The sequence below is a fragment of the Ctenopharyngodon idella genome, chromosome 17 (genome assembly GCF_019924925.1).
Source record: "Ctenopharyngodon idella isolate HZGC_01 chromosome 17, HZGC01, whole genome shotgun sequence".
NCBI lineage: Eukaryota > Metazoa > Chordata > Actinopteri > Cypriniformes > Xenocyprididae > Ctenopharyngodon > Ctenopharyngodon idella.
In genome coordinates, this window is record NC_067236.1 from 11,470,482 (window position 1) to 11,489,007 (window position 18,526).

Genomic DNA, 18,526 nt, shown 5'->3' on the forward strand with positions numbered 1-18,526 from the left:
AAAAGTAAAATTAAATACAGTATTCTGTTCTTGTAGTTGGGATTACACTTTTGATTGAGTTATATTTTCCCCCACATAGTTTTACATACTGTCTTATAAAGTTACTAAGTAAACTTACAAGTATACTTGCATTATACAATTACTAAACTAGTAGTTTACTGAGAGTAGACTACAAAGTGTATACTTTCATAAACTAGAAAATAACTTTACTCAACTAGTAAACTATCAGCATACCTCAAAGTACACTTGTAGTATAGTTGCAGTACAAATGGAAAAATGTAGTTGTAAACTAGTACTCAAAGTTTACTACTGTTAAACTTAAAGTATACTTATAAGTATACTTTTATACACTAAAAAGTGGGCCAATTTAGTCCCAAATATTGAAATAATACAATTACAAGTATACTACTTGTACATTAATATTAGTATACTTAAAAATATACTTAAAATTTACTATACTTAATAAAATGAACTTGAAGTATACTTATTTTTTGTATGGGTTGTGGGATTGTTTTTGTGATTTTTTTTTATTTTTTATTTCAGATAAACAGATTGAATCAAGTACATATATATTTTTAAAACATTTGATGTGTATATTGCTAAAAGTTAGTCTGATTGTGTAAGACTGCTCTCCACTCATAATTGTAGTATACTAATATGCTTTTATGCATTTTTATATATATATTATTTAATTTTGCCTAATCATACGGGAATCTGATTTCTCTTACATGAAGATTTATAACAATTAAGAAATCACCTCTGCTAAATGCACTAATGTAAATGTTTCTTCATTAAACATTAAACGGCCTGGAAAAGTAATTCAGGGTCAATAAGTCAATGCAGAAAAAAAAGACTAACTTCAACCATTGTCCCAACCATTTGGCATAGGCAGGCTAATGAAAAAATCTGTTATTGTTTTTATTGCTCCAAGGAATGATAAAAATAATTCTGGGTGTGCTCATTAAATGGTGAAGTATAGTTGTATTACAAGTGTATTGTTTAAAATCCTAATGACATCACTATTAGAGACAATGGTTTGGGAAAAAAAAAGTGAGTATTTTGAGTGAACAAACCACTAATGATGGCATTACAGAGACAATAATTTCACATTAACCCATGTCAGGCTTTAAGGACACATTAGCGGTCTAATTATCAAACAATATCCGTCCTCTTTCTTTGCACTAATTTGAATTTATTTTTCTGCCTTACTAACGCTTTCAAATGGAGCCATTATGGACATTGTTTTCCATCAGCTAACTCCCTTTGCAACAGTAAACTCTAATAGAAAACACTCAGCAGGCCAGTTTTTCCTCCCGGATATTTCATGTAGTTAAGACGTTACTTCATGTTTTGACTTGACAGCCTGCATGATGTGTCAAGACTTGCCTGTGGTGTACAGGACTTCCCTGAATGTGACAATGAGGAGAAATTACATTTTTTTTAAATTTTTCACATCAGCAGATTGCACATATTCATTTTGGGGGAAAAAAAAAAGGTTAATCTCTGCTGTAGATATTTTTTCCATGTTACAATATCAACTATAAGTTGTTTTTATAGAGAATTACATCTAAATATACATATTTTATTCATATTATTTAATAAATAGAGTAAATACAACCAAATTTTTTTTTCCTCCTATTCATTTGTTTTTTATTCAGTGCAGTGATCTAACATACATTGTTTTTGCTGGAAAAACAATGTAAGCTCAGAGGCAGAATTCAACTTTTACAGAACATGAATACACACACAAATGAACCATTGCTCTCATGGTCTTCATGATAGCTTTAAAAATGTCATGCTTTGACTAAAAGGATCTTTATAGGCTACTCAGGAAATGGTTGTTTATATTCATAACAGTATATGTTATATTCAAGAGTTTGCCTAAATCAACATGCAACAGATAGTACATGAAATTAAACACCATTAGTTTCTCTTTTCAAGAATAAAAAACAAATAATAGGCTACATCCAGAACTTCAGATCTGAGTCACCAGCTCAGAATTCAAAGTAATTGCTTACTGTGGCTAATGCCAATGTGCTTCATTCTCCATTAGAAAACCACTAAACAATAGAGTGTGATATGAGAAGTGTCTAATTGCTTGGACTTGGCTTAAATTCAAAATAACAAGGGTGGGTCTCAAGTAGCCCCTGTATGCTCAGCAGTGCCACCCCTAGTGGCAGACCACTTTCTCTTGCATTTTGATAAACAAACATGGGAAGACTACAAATAGTAGTCAAAGACTGAGCCAACTGATCAGTTGAGAGGATTCTTGTGTCAGACAACCATGACAACCATGTGGACATGGATACTACAGTATCTTGAAGGCAAAATGCAATAAGTACACAAGTAAATAATTTTAAGTGTGGCTGGCATTGCGGCATCTCACAGTAAAATTTCATTGTTTTCCAGCATGAGGAAATGGCAATGTGTCACCTAGTCTGTTTCCTTTCTTCCCTTCCTGTCATAATGTTGCAATGTTTTAAAACCCTCGAGATACATAAAGGCGGTTTCCTGGATAGGGTTTAAAATTAAGCCAGAATAGGCCTTAATCTAGAATAGTTAATTGTGGCTTAAAAAATGGCTTTCTGAAACACAGATTAAGTACAGATTACTAAAACCTGGACTATGGAGTCCTGAATTAAAATAAACTAGATTCATTTAAAACCAACTGTGCTAATCTGAATTAGCATGAGAGAGGTTGCCTAGAAAACATGGAACGAACCAAGAAAATCTTAAAATTGCATGGAACTGAGAAGCAAATCCAAGGAAAACAATGGCAGCAGAAAAAGACTGCAATCCAAAAAAAAAACAAAAAACAAACAAACAAACAAACAAACAAACAAAAAAACTTTACTAAACAAGAGACAGTTCTTTTAAAGGAAGCAAAATACATCAGCTGTGGAAAAAAAAGAAATGCCTGAAAATCTGTTTGTAATGAATTCTATTTAAATAGATGAATTCTATATATAATCCTATGATTGTTAATGCTTTTGTTTTGTCCTTTACATAGCAACAAACTAAATGTAACTATTTACATGTGATAATCGGTGTTGGCCCTCTAGAAATGATACTGGTTTGATCCAAAGCACTAGGCTATCATAGTGGTTGCTTCATTATATAAAAAAGGCAATTCTTGTTAGCAGGTCCTCAACCCAAGCACAAGCTCAACACTTCACCACAACGGTAATCTCCAAAAAACACAAACATAACAAAAACGTTTACATAATAGAACATTAAACAGAAGTCTCTCCATATTCTCATGTTTCTAAAAAAAAATGCATAAAATAACACTTTTTCAACATTTCAGCCCGGTGCAAAGCATGATGGGAAGTGAAAGTCCTGTTTGATTGGGTTACTTGACTGAAACATGTTATTTCAAAATGTATATATACACAGTGTATATCAATATTGATATATATTGATATAGTAATACATGTGACTTCTTTGAAACACAACGTTAATCTGAAGTTAAACCTGCCTCCTAGTAGGCTCAATTTAGTCCTGGAGTAGTCTTCCTCCAGGAAATCAGCTTATTAAACTCTAGCCTAGACTAAGTCTAGGACTATTTTAAACCATGACAGAGAAAGCAGATTTCTGTTCCATTTTATTCTAGGATTAGTAGGCTTAATCACCGTCCGGGAAACCACCCCATAAGGAACAACAGTAAATAATAGCCTATTGAAATGTTCACTTAAAAAGATAATGAAAACTTAATTTATTTTATAGTCCTGGGCCTGGGAAGTGAAAAGAGTGTTTTTTTTTTTTTTTTCTCCAATGAATTTGTCCCATTAGTTATGCTTATAGGGTAAATTCATGGCCCTGTAATACCTCATGTTATGCATTTTTCGGAGGACCTTGCCATCCCTTAGTGGCAGACCACTTCTCTTGTATTTTGATAAGCAATGATCAGCATAGAGGACTCCAGCTCATACTTTATATGGTTTTCGAGTTTTGGCTGAACAACCTGAGGCTTTAAAGGTTGCTGGCAGAGGTTCTACTTAATGAGTTGACCAGACCCGGCGCCAGACACAAATTCACGGACGGGCATTAAATTTTTTTTCAGGGGGGCACAAATGAGATCAACCTCATTGCATAATAACATTAATTGTGAATTAAATGGACAAAAAAACGAGGAAGAACTAAAGCGCTTGTCCGCTTGCCCGGGACAAGTAATTTTTTTTAAAGGGGCAAGTGAAAGAGAATTTTACATAAAATACCATCTGAATTGCCTTAATGTAGTATTTGTTGCGTCTGAATGTTGTTTTAGGATGTTATAAAGTATGTAGGAATTCCAGTCAAGAAAACAGTCATGTCTATTCTCAGAAAAACATAAAACAAACACAACAGAAGTAGGCTACTGTATATAAAAGTTATTCACATGAGCATGTTTAAACTAAAGGGTTTATACTCTCATTAATTTAATACGCTACTCCACATAGGAAGAACAAACATGCCAACTAGTTACTGACCTGATACAGACACATATGTGAAGCGGACTGATATCGTCTTGACCTGGAGCTAGGTTTAACGTCACGTGGAAATAAGCGGGGCAGCCAATGGCTTTCTATGAGAGGGTGCTGCAGTTCCATTTTTCATCACAGGTTTACATTGGAAATTTGTGGGGCGCTGTAGAGCTGGGGAGGGCTCTGAGACCGGCTGCCGCGCTTATCATCATGATTCATGCCTGCCGAATCCTTGCGCTACATTTTAATATATCCGGCTCACTTTACGACTAGAAAATCTGAAAAATATTTGTTGCAGAATGCTGAACACATTTATAATATATTATTAATTCAGTGTATATAGAGGTCTATGTTTGGAATGTTTTGAATATTTTGTTGGGCTCTGCCCCACCTGCCCATAACAGACGAGCCGCGACTGAATACTGCAGTAAAAATTCAAAATGTGGAGTTTTTATATTTATGGCATATGATACAGTTAAGCAACATCACACAACCAAGAAGGCCGAATAATACCATCACGATTGAAAATGTGACACTGATTTCATATGGCAGTTCTATAAACAAGTAATTAATATGAATTTACTTACATTTTAGACGCAATATTGACTGTTTTTGTTCTGTTTTAGCAGCGGAAATAGTTCAAACAAAGATCACAGCAGAAGTGCGTCAGTTTCACAGCAACACTCGGGCTTTCGCCTAGCATTACCTCGCTGATCTCTCCTGCCAACTTTAATGGTCTTTGATTAAAGAAACGCCGTGTATATCCTTATACTGTCACACGAGATAGCTCAGCATAGTTGATTAAAAAATTACAGCTAACCTTAAGCGTGCAGCGCTATGCTTAGCACGACAAACCAATCAAATCCGTTTAATTTTTTTTTTAAAAATCAGACCAAACACATTTTTCAACATTTTTATTTTTATCCAAGAGTTATGTATATACAAAATGATAACTTTTAATAACAGTAGCCTATTGATAAAAAAAAGCAAGGAGTTGACTCATCCAGGGCGGGAACTAGTGACTCACAGGGCGGGCCAGGCCCCCCAATGCCCGCCCATGGCCCCCCAATGCCCGGGACTGTAGTTGACCTAAACAAAATCAACCAATAGGACACAAGAAACAAAACTGGGTTATTAGTATCCAAATATTAGTTCAGACTTTTCTTCAACAGTTTATCTCGAGGTAGAATAAGTGGATAAGTAGATGCTTCTCATTTTCATTCATAGGAAATACACTACAAAGTTCTCTGGAAAGGAGTTGGGGAAAATAGGAAGCGATAGCGAGAGGTGTGACTGCATGTTAAATACGAGGAGCTGTGAGCTGAAGGCGTGAACTCTGAGCGAGCAGCGCGCGAGCATCACGTTCACTGGGAATTACAAGGTAGGTTAAGCGATAAATGTAGTTTTTTGCTCATTTAGAAGCTATATTCACACTGTATATTCCGCGAGCGAGTTACGCGACAGTATAACGCACACGTTAAAGCTTTAAGTGTTATAGACATCTACAGATGATAGTTTTGGCATCGCGCGCAGTATATATACTTAGTGTTCACGTGTTGTATAGCCTATCATCTGCTTAGCCAGACCTGTCATCAGATAAGAAACAGGAGAAGCAGGATTATCATTTTACATATCAGTTATTAAAACTCAAGCGTTTGTTGGTGTTTCCGTAGCTATCGATAATATCCTTTTTTTCTGCTCCAAACCTTGCGACACATGCCGTTAAATGTTGTAATAAGACAAAAATCCCTACGATATGACGAAGACTTTGACACATGCAATGCTGGAAAAGCCCATTGTATGTTTAATATGCAATAAAATGTCTCAAAGTGCAATAATTAACTAAATGAGCGCAATTAACTGAATGAACAATATATTATGTACAAATGATCAATATATTATTAGTGCAATGCAAATATTGCAATGTAATGTAAATAAGTAATGTAATATTGTGTGTTGTGCTGCTTATAATTAGCCTACGCATTGTTATTATTGCTATTGTAATCCATTATAGGGGAGACCGGGGCTTGTTGTCACAGGCATTGTATCTGTGAATTCTGTCCTCCAAACTAAAATTACAATAGAATCATATTTTTGTAGCTGTTTAGTAAGTAAGTGAACAATAAAACCACATTAACATATATTCAGGCAAATGTCTACTATATAATGTTATCACAATCTTCTTGGGAGACACTTTCACATATGTTTTAAATGTTTAAAATGTATGTTTTATTTGCATTAACTTTTAAAACTTTTTCATAACTGTTTTACTGTTGCTGAAAAGCCTATAATAGGCGTTTTAATGGCATGTGACAGCTTACTGCATATAATGTGACAACATGCTTTGTGGTGCAACAGCATGCCCCCTTTGCATGTCACAAAAGGTAACATGTTCAGTGAACTTCCTGGGTGATAGTGGCAGAAATGTTCACTAGCTGTTTTGTAGTCAAGAGTTTAAGGTCTACTGTCTATAGTTTTTTTTAGTCTATGTTATATTATACATGTTTCTGAAACAACTAAAAATTCTGTAAAAGTACCTGATTGTAATCTGACATTGTAAGTCCCGTAAAACCACTGATATGAAAAACATTTTGATGTAATATGTGCACTGTGGTTTTCAGAACATGAAGATTCATAAATTCATTTCCTGCTCTCAGCAAGAGATTGCAGATATGCAATGAAGAGAAAGAAACCCTAATGCTTTAGCTTCCAAAACATGTTATGATGATAATGAAAGAACACTTTTGATAGAATGCATATTTTCTCAACTCAGTGTGCGAGAGAAAATAGGCGTCACCACTTTTAATGCTGCTCTCCCACGTTTCCTGTTCATTTAAACACATAAATGTTAAGTGTGTCATTTTAACCTATCTCTGTAGGTGACGACTCTAAAGCCTGAAGTAAACTTTGGATTTTACACGTATGTTAGGCTAAACATATAGTGTATGCAATGTAAATATCAGCATTGCACGCATACTGTGTGATCCACAACTCTTGTTTAAAAGGGTAAATTGATAGTAACTTCTGGAAAAATAACAGACAAGGATGAGACTGATGGTAGTGGAATGAGGGAAAAAAGCAAGGTCTAGAGAAGTGGTGTCAAACTCAGTTCCTTGAGAGCCACTGTCCAGGACAATTTAGCTCCAACCCTAATTAAACACACCTGAACCAGCAAATCAAGGTCTTCAGGATTACTAGAAACTTCCAGGCAGGTGTTTTGGAGCTGGTTGGAGCTGTCTGACACATGAGCTCTAAAGAAACATTTTTTAAAAGTCTTAGATGACACAGCATTCTAAAAACGTGGGGCTCAAGTTAATTTGAAAGTGTAAATATTTTGGTTCTGTGACACTATCAAAACATTGCCCGACCAATGTGAGTTTAGGGCGGTACTATTAGTTTGGCCAGTTTCAGGTGTTTGGGAAACCTGTCTGAAATATGGTGGAAAAATGACATGCTTCACCTTTAAAACAACACTTACTATAATAAACTATGAAGTCTTGAGTGTTGGATGAATATAATTGAACTATAACATCATAAACACTGAGGAGAATACCGATATCCAGATCAGTTGTCGGCCAGTATTGTTTTTTTAGATGAACACTTTAAAGGATATTAGAAGGAATCAAATTTAATTGTATGCTGTCTTATCACTCTGTTTTGTTCTCAGATACGCAAGGTGACGACTTCTACAGCCATGTCGAACGCTGAAAATTGCAGCCATCAGAATCAAACAGACAAATTCATTGACTCAGAGTTTCGTTACACTCTCTTTCCTATATTCTATGGCATAGTCTTTGTCTTGGGGTTGCTGGCCAACTGCTATGCTCTTTATGTGTTGCACTATATGCGGGAGTCTAAAGCTATGAATGAGATTCGAATCTACATGACCAACCTGACCGTTGCAGACCTGCTGTTCGTGTCCGCTCTACCTTTCTGGATTGGCTACTACGTGAATCACGGTGACTGGATATACTCGGATGCCCTCTGCCGTATCACAGGCACATTTTTCTTCATTAACACATACTGCTCCATTCTCTTCCTTACTGTCATCAGCATTAACCGTTACTGGGCTGTTACCAGGCCACTGGTGGCTGCCTCTTCTGACTGCTGGAAACGTGGAGCAACTGTCTCAGCGTTCATCTGGGTCGTCACTCTTGCGGCATCGGTTAAATACCTCATTGATCCGGGAATCCAAATGAATGAAATTGAAAACAAAAATATTTCTCGCTGTTTCGAGGGTTATCATTGCACGGAACGCTCTGTTAGAGAAGCAGTGGCCATCACCCACTTCATCATTATTGGCTTGTTCTTTCTTGTTTTCGCATTGGTGATTGTCTGCAACATCCTAATCGCTCGAGCTCTTCTGGCCCAACCCATCAGTCAGCCTCGAGCCAGCACAGGAAAGCGTCCTGGTGGTACCAAGCGCAGAGCTTTGAGGATGCTGTGTGGTGTCGTGGGTGTCTTTGTGATCTGTTTCCTGCCACATCATGTGGTGCAGGGTCCCTGGACTTTGTCTGTGCTGGGCCTGAAAAATTATTGGAGCATGGAGACTCACCAAAGCTTAAACGATGCTCACCAGATCACCCTCATGCTTATGGGGATCAACTGCCTCCTGGACCCGTTGGTGTATTGCTTTGCCACCACAAAGTTCCGCAAATACATCCAGGGTCATTTCACAAGGGTCAAGAATAACAAACACTGCTCGCGCAACACATTAAGCACGGCTATGTCACTGAAGAGCAGACATCAGAGTGAATTATGAATGCTGTCGAAGAGCAGAACACATATAACACAGTAACACACTGATAAATGTATGGTGTTCATTTTAATCAGTTAGAGTCCTATTCTGAATCTTTCATATTTGAGCAGAATTTAATTTCAATTCAAAATTATGTTCTGTTTGGATTTTTAACGGGTTTCACCAAAAAAATGAAAATTCTGCTTATGTCATTCCGAACCTGTATGACTTTCTTCTGTGGAACACAAAATAAGATTGTTTAAAAATGTTTCAATGTTTTTACAACGAAACGAAAGTCAGTGGTATCCAAAGAAAGTAATGGAGCTGGGTAAATAATTAACAGAATTTTAATTTTTGTGCAAACTATCCCTGTAATGCAACCAAAGGATCGATACTTAAAATTAGATGTTCATCTTTCAATTGCTGCCTCTTTCAGGCAACTCCTTTAAACTATAGATTATTTCAAGCATGATTATTCAACACGTACTTATAAATGCTTTATATACTGAAACATTAAGCATTTATAATGTGATTCCTATATTGTCATATTGTCTCTTAAAGAGATAATCCACCCCAAAATGAAAGATTTGTCACCAGTTACTTACCTTGATGTCATTCCAAACTTTTATGACTTTCTTTCTTCTGAGGAACACAAAAGACGAGATTTTGAAAGTCAGTGGCGTTCAAACAACTCTGGACCCCATTGACTTGGGCAGAAAACACTGAAACGTACTCAAAATATTTATTTATATTCCACAGAAGAAAGTCATGTAGGTTTGTAACAACATTAGGGTGTGAGTAAATGTTTGCTCTTGTGTAGGTGGAACTGACCTACATTTATATGTGTCAAACAAACTCGTTATCTCATTCTTGGTAAAGATGCTGTGGTGTTCGTTCTTGTTGTCATATAAGGACAGTCTTCTGTAGAATGAAGAAGACAAACGAGTAAAGAGGATGCTGCTGGTTAATCTGACTGAAGTGTGAGGTGATAAGAACAGAAGAAATTTTTTTTTATTTTAGACATAATAGCCCCTTTCACTCAAAACAGTCTTGACTCTTTACTGATAAAATAATGATAAATTAACATTTAGAAATCATGTGTAAATGGGACTTTTTTTTTAAATATTGGTAATTTTCTGGCAATTTTTTCAGTAGTCCTATATGAGAAGTTGTAACATTATCAATAAATTACCGGCATGATAATGTGTGTGAACAAAGAATATGATTGCCGGTATGAGCATGTGCGAGTGTTGACGTGAGAAGTCTGCTTTGGGCCAATCATAAAGCTCTGTTGGAGCTTTTTACCATTAGCTCCGCTGCTTTTAATTGTTTTTCTATGTAAACATGCTAGTTGGACGTCTGACCGCATTTTACGCTCGAGACCCTGCCTTCATTTCTATTCATCAGCACTGTGGCTCTGCAGTCACTTGTTCATACTATAGTAAACTCAGTACTATACAGTTACTGCAGTTTTATCAGTGTTGTGTTTTATCAGTGTTGTGTGTGCAAAAACAATTTCATCCCTTACACCTGGCACTCAGAATATATATGTATGTTATCAAATTGGCCAGATAGTAAAACAAAAGCAGGTGGATAAAGAAAATGGCTCAGCGTTTAGAGGTCATTTCTGATGATTAACATCACAGAGTTTACCGGTATTTTGGTAGAAACACAGAACACCATTGCTTGTGTGAACAGTCAAGCTACTGGAAAAGTCAACCTGGTATTTTAACGGTTATTTACCGGGTTTAATGTCTTGAAAGGGGCTAATGCTGATGAATGAAGCTATTTGTTTTCTGTGATACCAGAGTTTCACTGTTCATAAAGGGAGAAGTTGTGGTGCTGCTAAAGAGTCAGGATTATTTGTGATATAAATTGCACATAAAGGTGGTCAATTGATTTGTGTCTGATGTCACTATAACATAAAATACTGCCTTACTTGTTGTGAAGTATTTCTGAGGAGCATTCCTGTGGGTTAGGTTTTGTCACACAGGAAATCTTCATATTCTTTTGCAATGATATGTTTTCCAAAATGGGGAACTTGAGCCACACACCCATGGGAAATGTGCACATAAACCACTGAAATGACCACTAAACTGCCCTGTTCATGTTCTATAGCCTATCAAGCGATTTTAGACAATGTTACATTTAACAAAATTTTGTTTGGTAACGTTTCACAATAAAGTTCAATTTGTTAACATTACAGCTCAATAGTATATTCATAAATTAACATGAATCTACACCAATCAATTCAATACTGTAAAAAATTTTCATTGTTTATGATACCTAATGCATTAATGTTTAACAATTTATTGTAACAAAATGACTGTATGAAATAACAATTTGTTTTCACAAAAGTTTAGTAATAATAATTATTCCAATTATGAAATGCAGGTTTGTTGACTTGTACTTTGTTCTTAATTGTAAATCTATGAACTGCTGAAGATTATTTTATCCACTTATAGTGCCATGATGTTATTTATTTAACAGGATGTGATATTTTTTTCTGATATGTAAGATGATATCTGTTTTATATGTATGGTTTACATTTAATGTATTGCAAAAACAGACTTTTATGAAAATATGTGTTTAAATTCCCAGTAATGTCTTGCCATTCTTTATTACTTAATATGGTGTGTGTGTGTATATGAGCTGAGTTTTATGGTGGCATTTAAGACATTTATTCGATGCTCAGCGATATTCACCGTTGTTTCCTTGTGGTTTAACACATTTTAAAATAGCATAATGCTTGTATGGCAGCTGCTTCTGAAGAATCTTTCTTAAAAATAAACTTCTGCATTAAGCAGGAAGTTTGGCAAGAAACTGTTATGTGTGCTCTAATTTGTAAAGAGATTGTTCATCCAAAACTAATAGTTGACATTTACTCATCTTCACTTTGTTGCAAACCCATATGACTTTCTTCTTAGGTACATGAAGGAGATGTTATGCAACAATAGGGACTTGGGTTTTTGTCAATTCAGTTTAAGTGAATGAGTAACCTGTTCATCTCTTGACTAGAAAAGAAGAAGAGTGAAGGACAGTTGTGAAAGACTATTGGTCCCACATTCTACAGATACTAAAGTACAGCAAGTGTTTTATATTTATTCAAATGATCATTGATGTTTGCACATGATGTTGTTTATATCATATAAGGCTTAATCTGTGCTAAAAAGGCTAAATAAAATAAAAAAAACTGTTTTCGCTTTTCTGTGTATTCTCTACCTAAAAAAAAAAAAAAAAAAAAAAAACTGTAGGGTCATTCCATGTCAAATCAAACAAATTTCAGAAACTTCCCCAGCTCAAATTTTTGATTTTGTTAATATTTTTTCTGTAGAAAGACAAACATAAATAGTGAAGAAAACCAAAATATTAAATATCACAGAGGTATATTTACTGAATAATGTTTTTTGCCATTTTTGAACTGTTACTGTTGGCATATAATGCAACAAAGATTGCTAAAGTCAACAGATTTTACTAATAGACTTTGTCTTACTGCAGAAAAAAATATTAACAAAATAAATATTTGAGCCGGGGACCTGCTTATTACGTCTCAGAGAAAAAAAAAGCACATAATGGGTGCTTCTCAATACTCAAATTGACGCTTTCTCATTTCCTTGCTCCTCTGTCCTCCAGCCTGTGACCGGAAAACAATCAAAGTTAGCCATCTTGAAGGACATCTCATATATTTCAACAGGGCATCTTGCATTATTATTATTTATTATGAATTTTTTAAATATATGATTAAGAAATTCATAATAAATAATAAGAAAGCAAGATGCCCTGTTGCCCTTCAACAACCAGAGGGCAGATCCCTTGACCGCAGCTGATGATGCTTTGAAGTGATGCTCGAGTGATCAACAATATTCCAATTTGAAATAAGATTTCCTTTCATTCCTCTGTCCTCATTTACTTTCCTTGCTTCCGTGGAGTCCAGCTCCCCTCTCAGGATGTCCAGCTCCCCCTCTCTGAATGTAATTCGGGTGTAATGGTTGGAGCTAGAGTACAACCACCCTAACCCTACCCATACCTGTATCCCTCCACCCATTAGAGAGAGGTGGAGCTGGACGTCATTTGGCTCTGTAGTGAGCACCACTTGTCCTTCCCTCACATCCTAAAGAGGTGGAGCTGAGATGCGACGAAAGGAAACAAGATGCACAAATAAGAAATGAGAAGCACCCACAGATTTCATTAGTCATGCATGCCTGTGTTCAGGTTCCCATTGCCTGCATCAGCGCCCCCCAGGGTTGATTCAAGAAATTAATCAGAATAGTGACTCCACTGCATTGGGTTAGTCTTGTGTAGCAAGAATTTTAATTATAAGCACAATTACTACTGAAACAGGATACCCTAACTCCTCCCTAATTACATCTACAAGGACAAAATTATATTATTTACTTATTTAATTTAGATTAAAAGTACAAAGTACATTATTTGCATGTCATAGTTCAACCCAAAATTAATTATGTTCTGTGAAACATAAAATAAGATACTTCGAAAAATGTCTGAAAGTCAGTGGAGTCCAATGTTTGTTAAGACCTTACTGACTTTAATAAAAAAAATTTAAAAAAATGATGACACAGTATTCATTTTTGGGTGAACGAACCCTTAAAGTGCTATGGGCAGCATCTGTGGCCTGCGAACAACATTTTGAACCACACCTCAAAAAAGAACAGAAAATGTGTTTATAATAACAATAAAAGACAACAGACAAAACAGCTGGAGGGTTTAAATGTGAAAATGTATTTATGTTCAAGCACTGATGCACAATAATTCTATATAATATACAGGTGCTGGTCATATAATTAGAATATCATCAAAAAGTTTATTTATTTCACTAATTCCATTCAAAAAGTGAAACTTGTATATTATACTCATTCATTACACACATACATTTCAAATGTTTATTTCTTTTAATTTTGATGATTATAACTGACAACTAAGGAAAATCCCAAATTCAGTACCTCAGAAAATTAGAATATTACTTAAGACCAATACAAAGAAAGGATTTTTAGAAATCTTGGCCAACTGAAAAGTATGAACATGAAAAGTATGAGCATGTACAGCACTCAATACTTAGTTGGGGCTCCTTTTGCCTGAATTACTGCAGCAATGCGGCGTGAAATGGAGTCGATCAGTCTGTGGCACTGCTCAGGTGTTATAAGAGCCCAGGTTGCTCTGATAGTGGCCTTCAGCTCTTCTGCATTGTTGGGTCTGGCATATCGCATCTTCCTCTTCACAATACCCCATAGATTTTCTATGGGGTTAAGGTCAGGCGAGTTTGCTGGCCAATTAAGAACAGGGATACCATGGTCCTTAAACCAGGTACTGGTAGCTTTGGCACTGTGTGCAGGTGCCAAGTCCTGTTGGAAAATGAAATCTGCATCTCCATATAGTTGGTCAGCAGCAGGAAGCATGAAGTGGTCCTGGTATACGGCTGCGTTGACCTTGGACCTCAGAAAACACAGTGGACCAACACCAGCAGATGACATGGCACCCCAAACCATCACTGACTGTGGAAACTTTACACTGGACCTCAAGCAACGTGGATTGTGTGCCTCTCCTCTCTTCCTCCAGACTCTGGGACCCTGATTTCCAAAGGAAATGCAAAATTTACTTTCATCAGAGAACATAACTTTGGACCACTCAGCAGCAGTCCAGTCCTTTTTGTCTTTAGCCCAGGCGAGACGCTTCTGACGCTGTCTGTTGTTCAAGAGTGGCTTGACACAAGGAATGCAACAGCTGAAACCCATGTCTTGCATACGTCTGTGCGTAGTGGTTCTTGAAGCACTGACTCCAGCTGCAGTCTACTCTTTGTGAATCTCCCCCACATTTTTGAATGAGTTTTATTTCACAATCCTCTCCAGGGTGCGGTTATCCCTATTGCTTGTACACTTTTTTCTACCACATCTTTTCCTTCCCTTCGCCTCTCTATTAATGTGCTTGGACACAGAGCTCTGTGAACAGCCAGCCTCTTTTGCAATGACCTTTTGTGTCTTGCCCTCCTTGTGCAAGGTGTCAATGGTCGTCTTTTGGACAACTGTCAAGTCAGCAGTCTTCCCCATGATTGTGTAGCCTACAGAACTAGACTGAGAGACCATTTAAAGGCCTTTGCAGGTGTTTTGAGTTAATTAGCTGATTAGAGTGTGGCACCAGGCGTCTTCAATATTGAACCTTTTCACAATATTCTAATTTTCTGAGGTACTGAATTTGGGATTTTCCTTAGTTGTCAGTTATAATCATCAAAATTAAAAGTAATAAACATTTGAAATATATCAGTCTGTGTGTAATGAATGAATATAATATACAAGTTTCACTTTTTGAATGGAATTAGTGAAATAAATCAACTTTTTGATGATATTCTAATTATACGACCAGCACCTGTAGATTTAATGGATTCTAATCATCTTTAATGTTGAAAATTAGTTTTTTTCTTCAATAGTTTAAAGTAAAGCTGTAAACTACATTTCTGTAAAATATCAAATTAATCAATTTCCTTCCCTTCTAAGGGACATTCTCATTAAATGCTTAAAATGTTCTCGGATTAGGAGAAACTTTCCTCAAATCATTAGCTAATGGAAATGTCACAATGAATTAGTCTGTGAACATTTTCCTGACGCCCCCAGTGAGCTAATTTTATATTACACACTTTATACATTTGGACTGTATTGATTATTTGTGTGTGTGTGTGTGTATGTGTGTGTGTGTTTTGAGGGAGCCCCGGACATGACATGCAGGAAAAAAAAATATAGTAGATTTAGTAAATCGAGCTAACGAATTAGTAAATCGTGCTCACTATTTAGTAAATCGAGGGAACGAATTAATAAATCGTGCGCACGATTTAATTTTTTTTCTTGCATGTCATGTGCGGGGCTCCGTATGGGGCTGTACAAATCGCTGCACAATTGAAAACAGTTCTCGGGGAATGACCTTTCACAGGTAAAACTGAACATTTGTTTCGGGTTGTATTTGGTCATTATATAATTATATTGATAGTAGTTGGCCACCGGAGTCAGACTAAAATAGCTAGCGATGTCGCTAGTTAGCTGTGAAAGTAGAGACATGAGTTTACATGATTTCTAATATAGTTTTATGTTATATTATATCTTATTTTATAAACTAAATTTCCTGAAGTTTAAATATGCATCTTTATTTTCTTGGTGCTATAAAAATACAGAAAGTAGCCTGTGTGAATTGTATTTGATGATTTTTTTTTTTTTTTTTCATTTTATTAATGGTGGTCAATTCTAAGCTCAAGAAAAGCTAAAATTGGGTTTAAGCCAGAAAATGCCTTTTCCACAATAAGAAAACTTTTTCATTTATTGTGAAAATTTAATTATATCTCAGTATGGGCGTTTTCACAACTCTTATGCAAGAATAAAGTAGCCAAATACATGACAAGCCTGAGCTTTGACTATTATTAAAATAAATATTTTATATGTCTAACTATAGAGATTTTAAGTAACTAGAACTTTTTGTACACCACGTACATTATAAACCACTGAAATCGGTTGATAAATGTAAACGTTATTTTTGTTTTTATCCAGAAAAACCGAGAAACCCCAGAGTGGAGCCTGGACGATTGGGGCGGGGCGACAGGTAATATAATATAAGTGCTATAACCATGGCGATTTCAGTTACGACCAATTGGCTAATGTTTTGATGAACTTAAGACTCAAGTTAGATGAACGTAGTACGGAGCCCGGCACGTCACCTATGAGAAAAAAGAAACAATCCGTGCCGACGGTTTTGCAGTCTGTTCCCTCAGTTTATAAACCGTGCTCACGAATTCTTAAACTGTTCCCTCGGTTTAACAAATCGTGCCCACGGATTAATAAACCGTACCCACTAATTTCCAATCCGTGCGTTCAGATTTGCAAACCGTACCCTCGGTTTTTAAATCCGTTCCCACAAATTCATAATCCGTGCGTACGCTTTCGCAAATCCGTTCCCACGGGTTTGTAAAAACTGTACTCACGGATTCATTTTAGAAGAAGAACAGCAAACTCCCCCAGGTGAAAAAATACTATAGTAAATACTAGTGTTTTTGAACCATACTATAATACATTGTAGTATACTGTATATTTACATTGTTAATGAATACTACAGCATACTGTAATATTAACTATAGTGATCTGATCAACTGTTATAAATACTGTAGTATACTTTAGTTTGTACTACAGTAAACTGTAGTGTATATTGTAGAATAATATACCCTAAAGTTGTAGAAAACTACAATATCGGGTAATTTGTTTATATATAGTTGTTATATTATCACAGCAACTATAGAATTACCACAATAAATTAATTCAAGTACTTTACTATAGTATGGTTCAAAAACACTATAGTAGCCTATATACTATAAATTACTATAGTATTTTTTCACCTGGGCCAGGTACGTGTTAAGGAATCTTATTGTTTTATTGTGTATTACTCATCAAATTATATTAACTGCAGTGATTCTCTATCAACGGGTAGCGGAACACAACGATTTAATAAGAATTATGTGCATCAAAATCTTGTGTTTATTTGTGATAATCTTAGCACTTTATTATTATTGCCTAATAAATCTGGCATTGTGTATTATGACTGACTTTTAATTTCTTTGTTCCTCTTTTCTTCTTCTAAATGCATGTAGCCTAAATGCAACAATAGGCTAATAATAATAATAATAATAATAACAACAACAATTATTATTATTTATTGCATTTATTTTTTAAATGTATTTATTTATCAATTACATTAATTTATGACTAAATGAGTGCACTTAAGACAGTATGTTTATCATAAAATAATTAATGATTGCTTTTTTTTTTTTTTTTTTTACTTTTTACAGTTTTAGAAATGTTTGTGTACTATTCATTCTTAACATGAAGACTTGTTTTGGTGATTTTATTATACTAAGCTTTTTGCCCAAAATGGACTTTAAAAGATAAAAATAATGGAAATTCTCAAATGAATTGTGAATGGAAGTTCAGGAAATTCTCCATTTTGTAAAATAAAGTTTATTTATTTACAAGCCTATGCATCCCGCACCTAAATAGGTGGCCTGGTTGAATCTGCCGGCAAAGATTGGAGGCGGGGCCACAAATCCGTGAGTACAGTTCCCTTTCGATACTTCACTCGTACTGCGTATGGGAAAGGTCTCCTTTTTCCCCGTTACTGAAGCCTTTTTCAAGGCGGGGCTTACGGCTATATAAGCAGGCATTTCGCCATAGGATTTCAGTTCTCTCTCCTTCAGCGACGACAACGCATCTCTTTGCTGATCTCCGAGCTAAAGCCTTCGCTGCTCTGAAGAAGCTCTCGCCGCCGTTGAAGAGGCTCCCTT

General features: G+C 35.7%; 5 protein-coding genes across 5 annotated transcripts in view; all 5 read left to right on the top strand.

Moving 5' to 3' along the window:
* Positions 1–5,621: 5,621 nt before the first annotated feature.
* On the top strand, positions 5,622–12,397 carry ptafr (platelet-activating factor receptor). Its single transcript, XM_051868292.1, has 2 exons — positions 5,622–5,844; positions 8,131–12,397. Exon 2 carries the CDS (start codon positions 8,158–8,160, stop codon positions 9,223–9,225), a length of 1,068 nt encoding a protein of 355 aa, XP_051724252.1. The 5' UTR covers positions 5,622–5,844; positions 8,131–8,157; the 3' UTR covers positions 9,226–12,397.
* Positions 5,622–18,526, top strand: part of LOC127498678 (platelet-activating factor receptor-like) — a 91,463-nt gene continuing 78,558 nt past the window's right edge. The window contains exon 1 of the mRNA XM_051868294.1: positions 5,622–5,844. The gene's annotated coding sequence lies outside the window, so the exon portion shown is untranslated. The remainder of the gene's footprint in view (positions 5,845–18,526) is intronic.
* Positions 5,622–18,526, top strand: part of LOC127498677 (platelet-activating factor receptor-like) — a 33,631-nt gene continuing 20,726 nt past the window's right edge. The window contains exon 1 of the mRNA XM_051868293.1: positions 5,622–5,844. The gene's annotated coding sequence lies outside the window, so the exon portion shown is untranslated. The remainder of the gene's footprint in view (positions 5,845–18,526) is intronic.
* Positions 5,625–18,526, top strand: part of LOC127498680 (platelet-activating factor receptor-like) — a 53,460-nt gene continuing 40,558 nt past the window's right edge. The window contains exon 1 of the mRNA XM_051868297.1: positions 5,625–5,844. The gene's annotated coding sequence lies outside the window, so the exon portion shown is untranslated. The remainder of the gene's footprint in view (positions 5,845–18,526) is intronic.
* The window catches only part of LOC127498683 (platelet-activating factor receptor-like), a 136,075-nt gene continuing 123,291 nt past the window's right edge, over positions 5,743–18,526 (top strand). The window contains exon 1 of the mRNA XM_051868306.1: positions 5,743–5,844. The gene's annotated coding sequence lies outside the window, so the exon portion shown is untranslated. The remainder of the gene's footprint in view (positions 5,845–18,526) is intronic.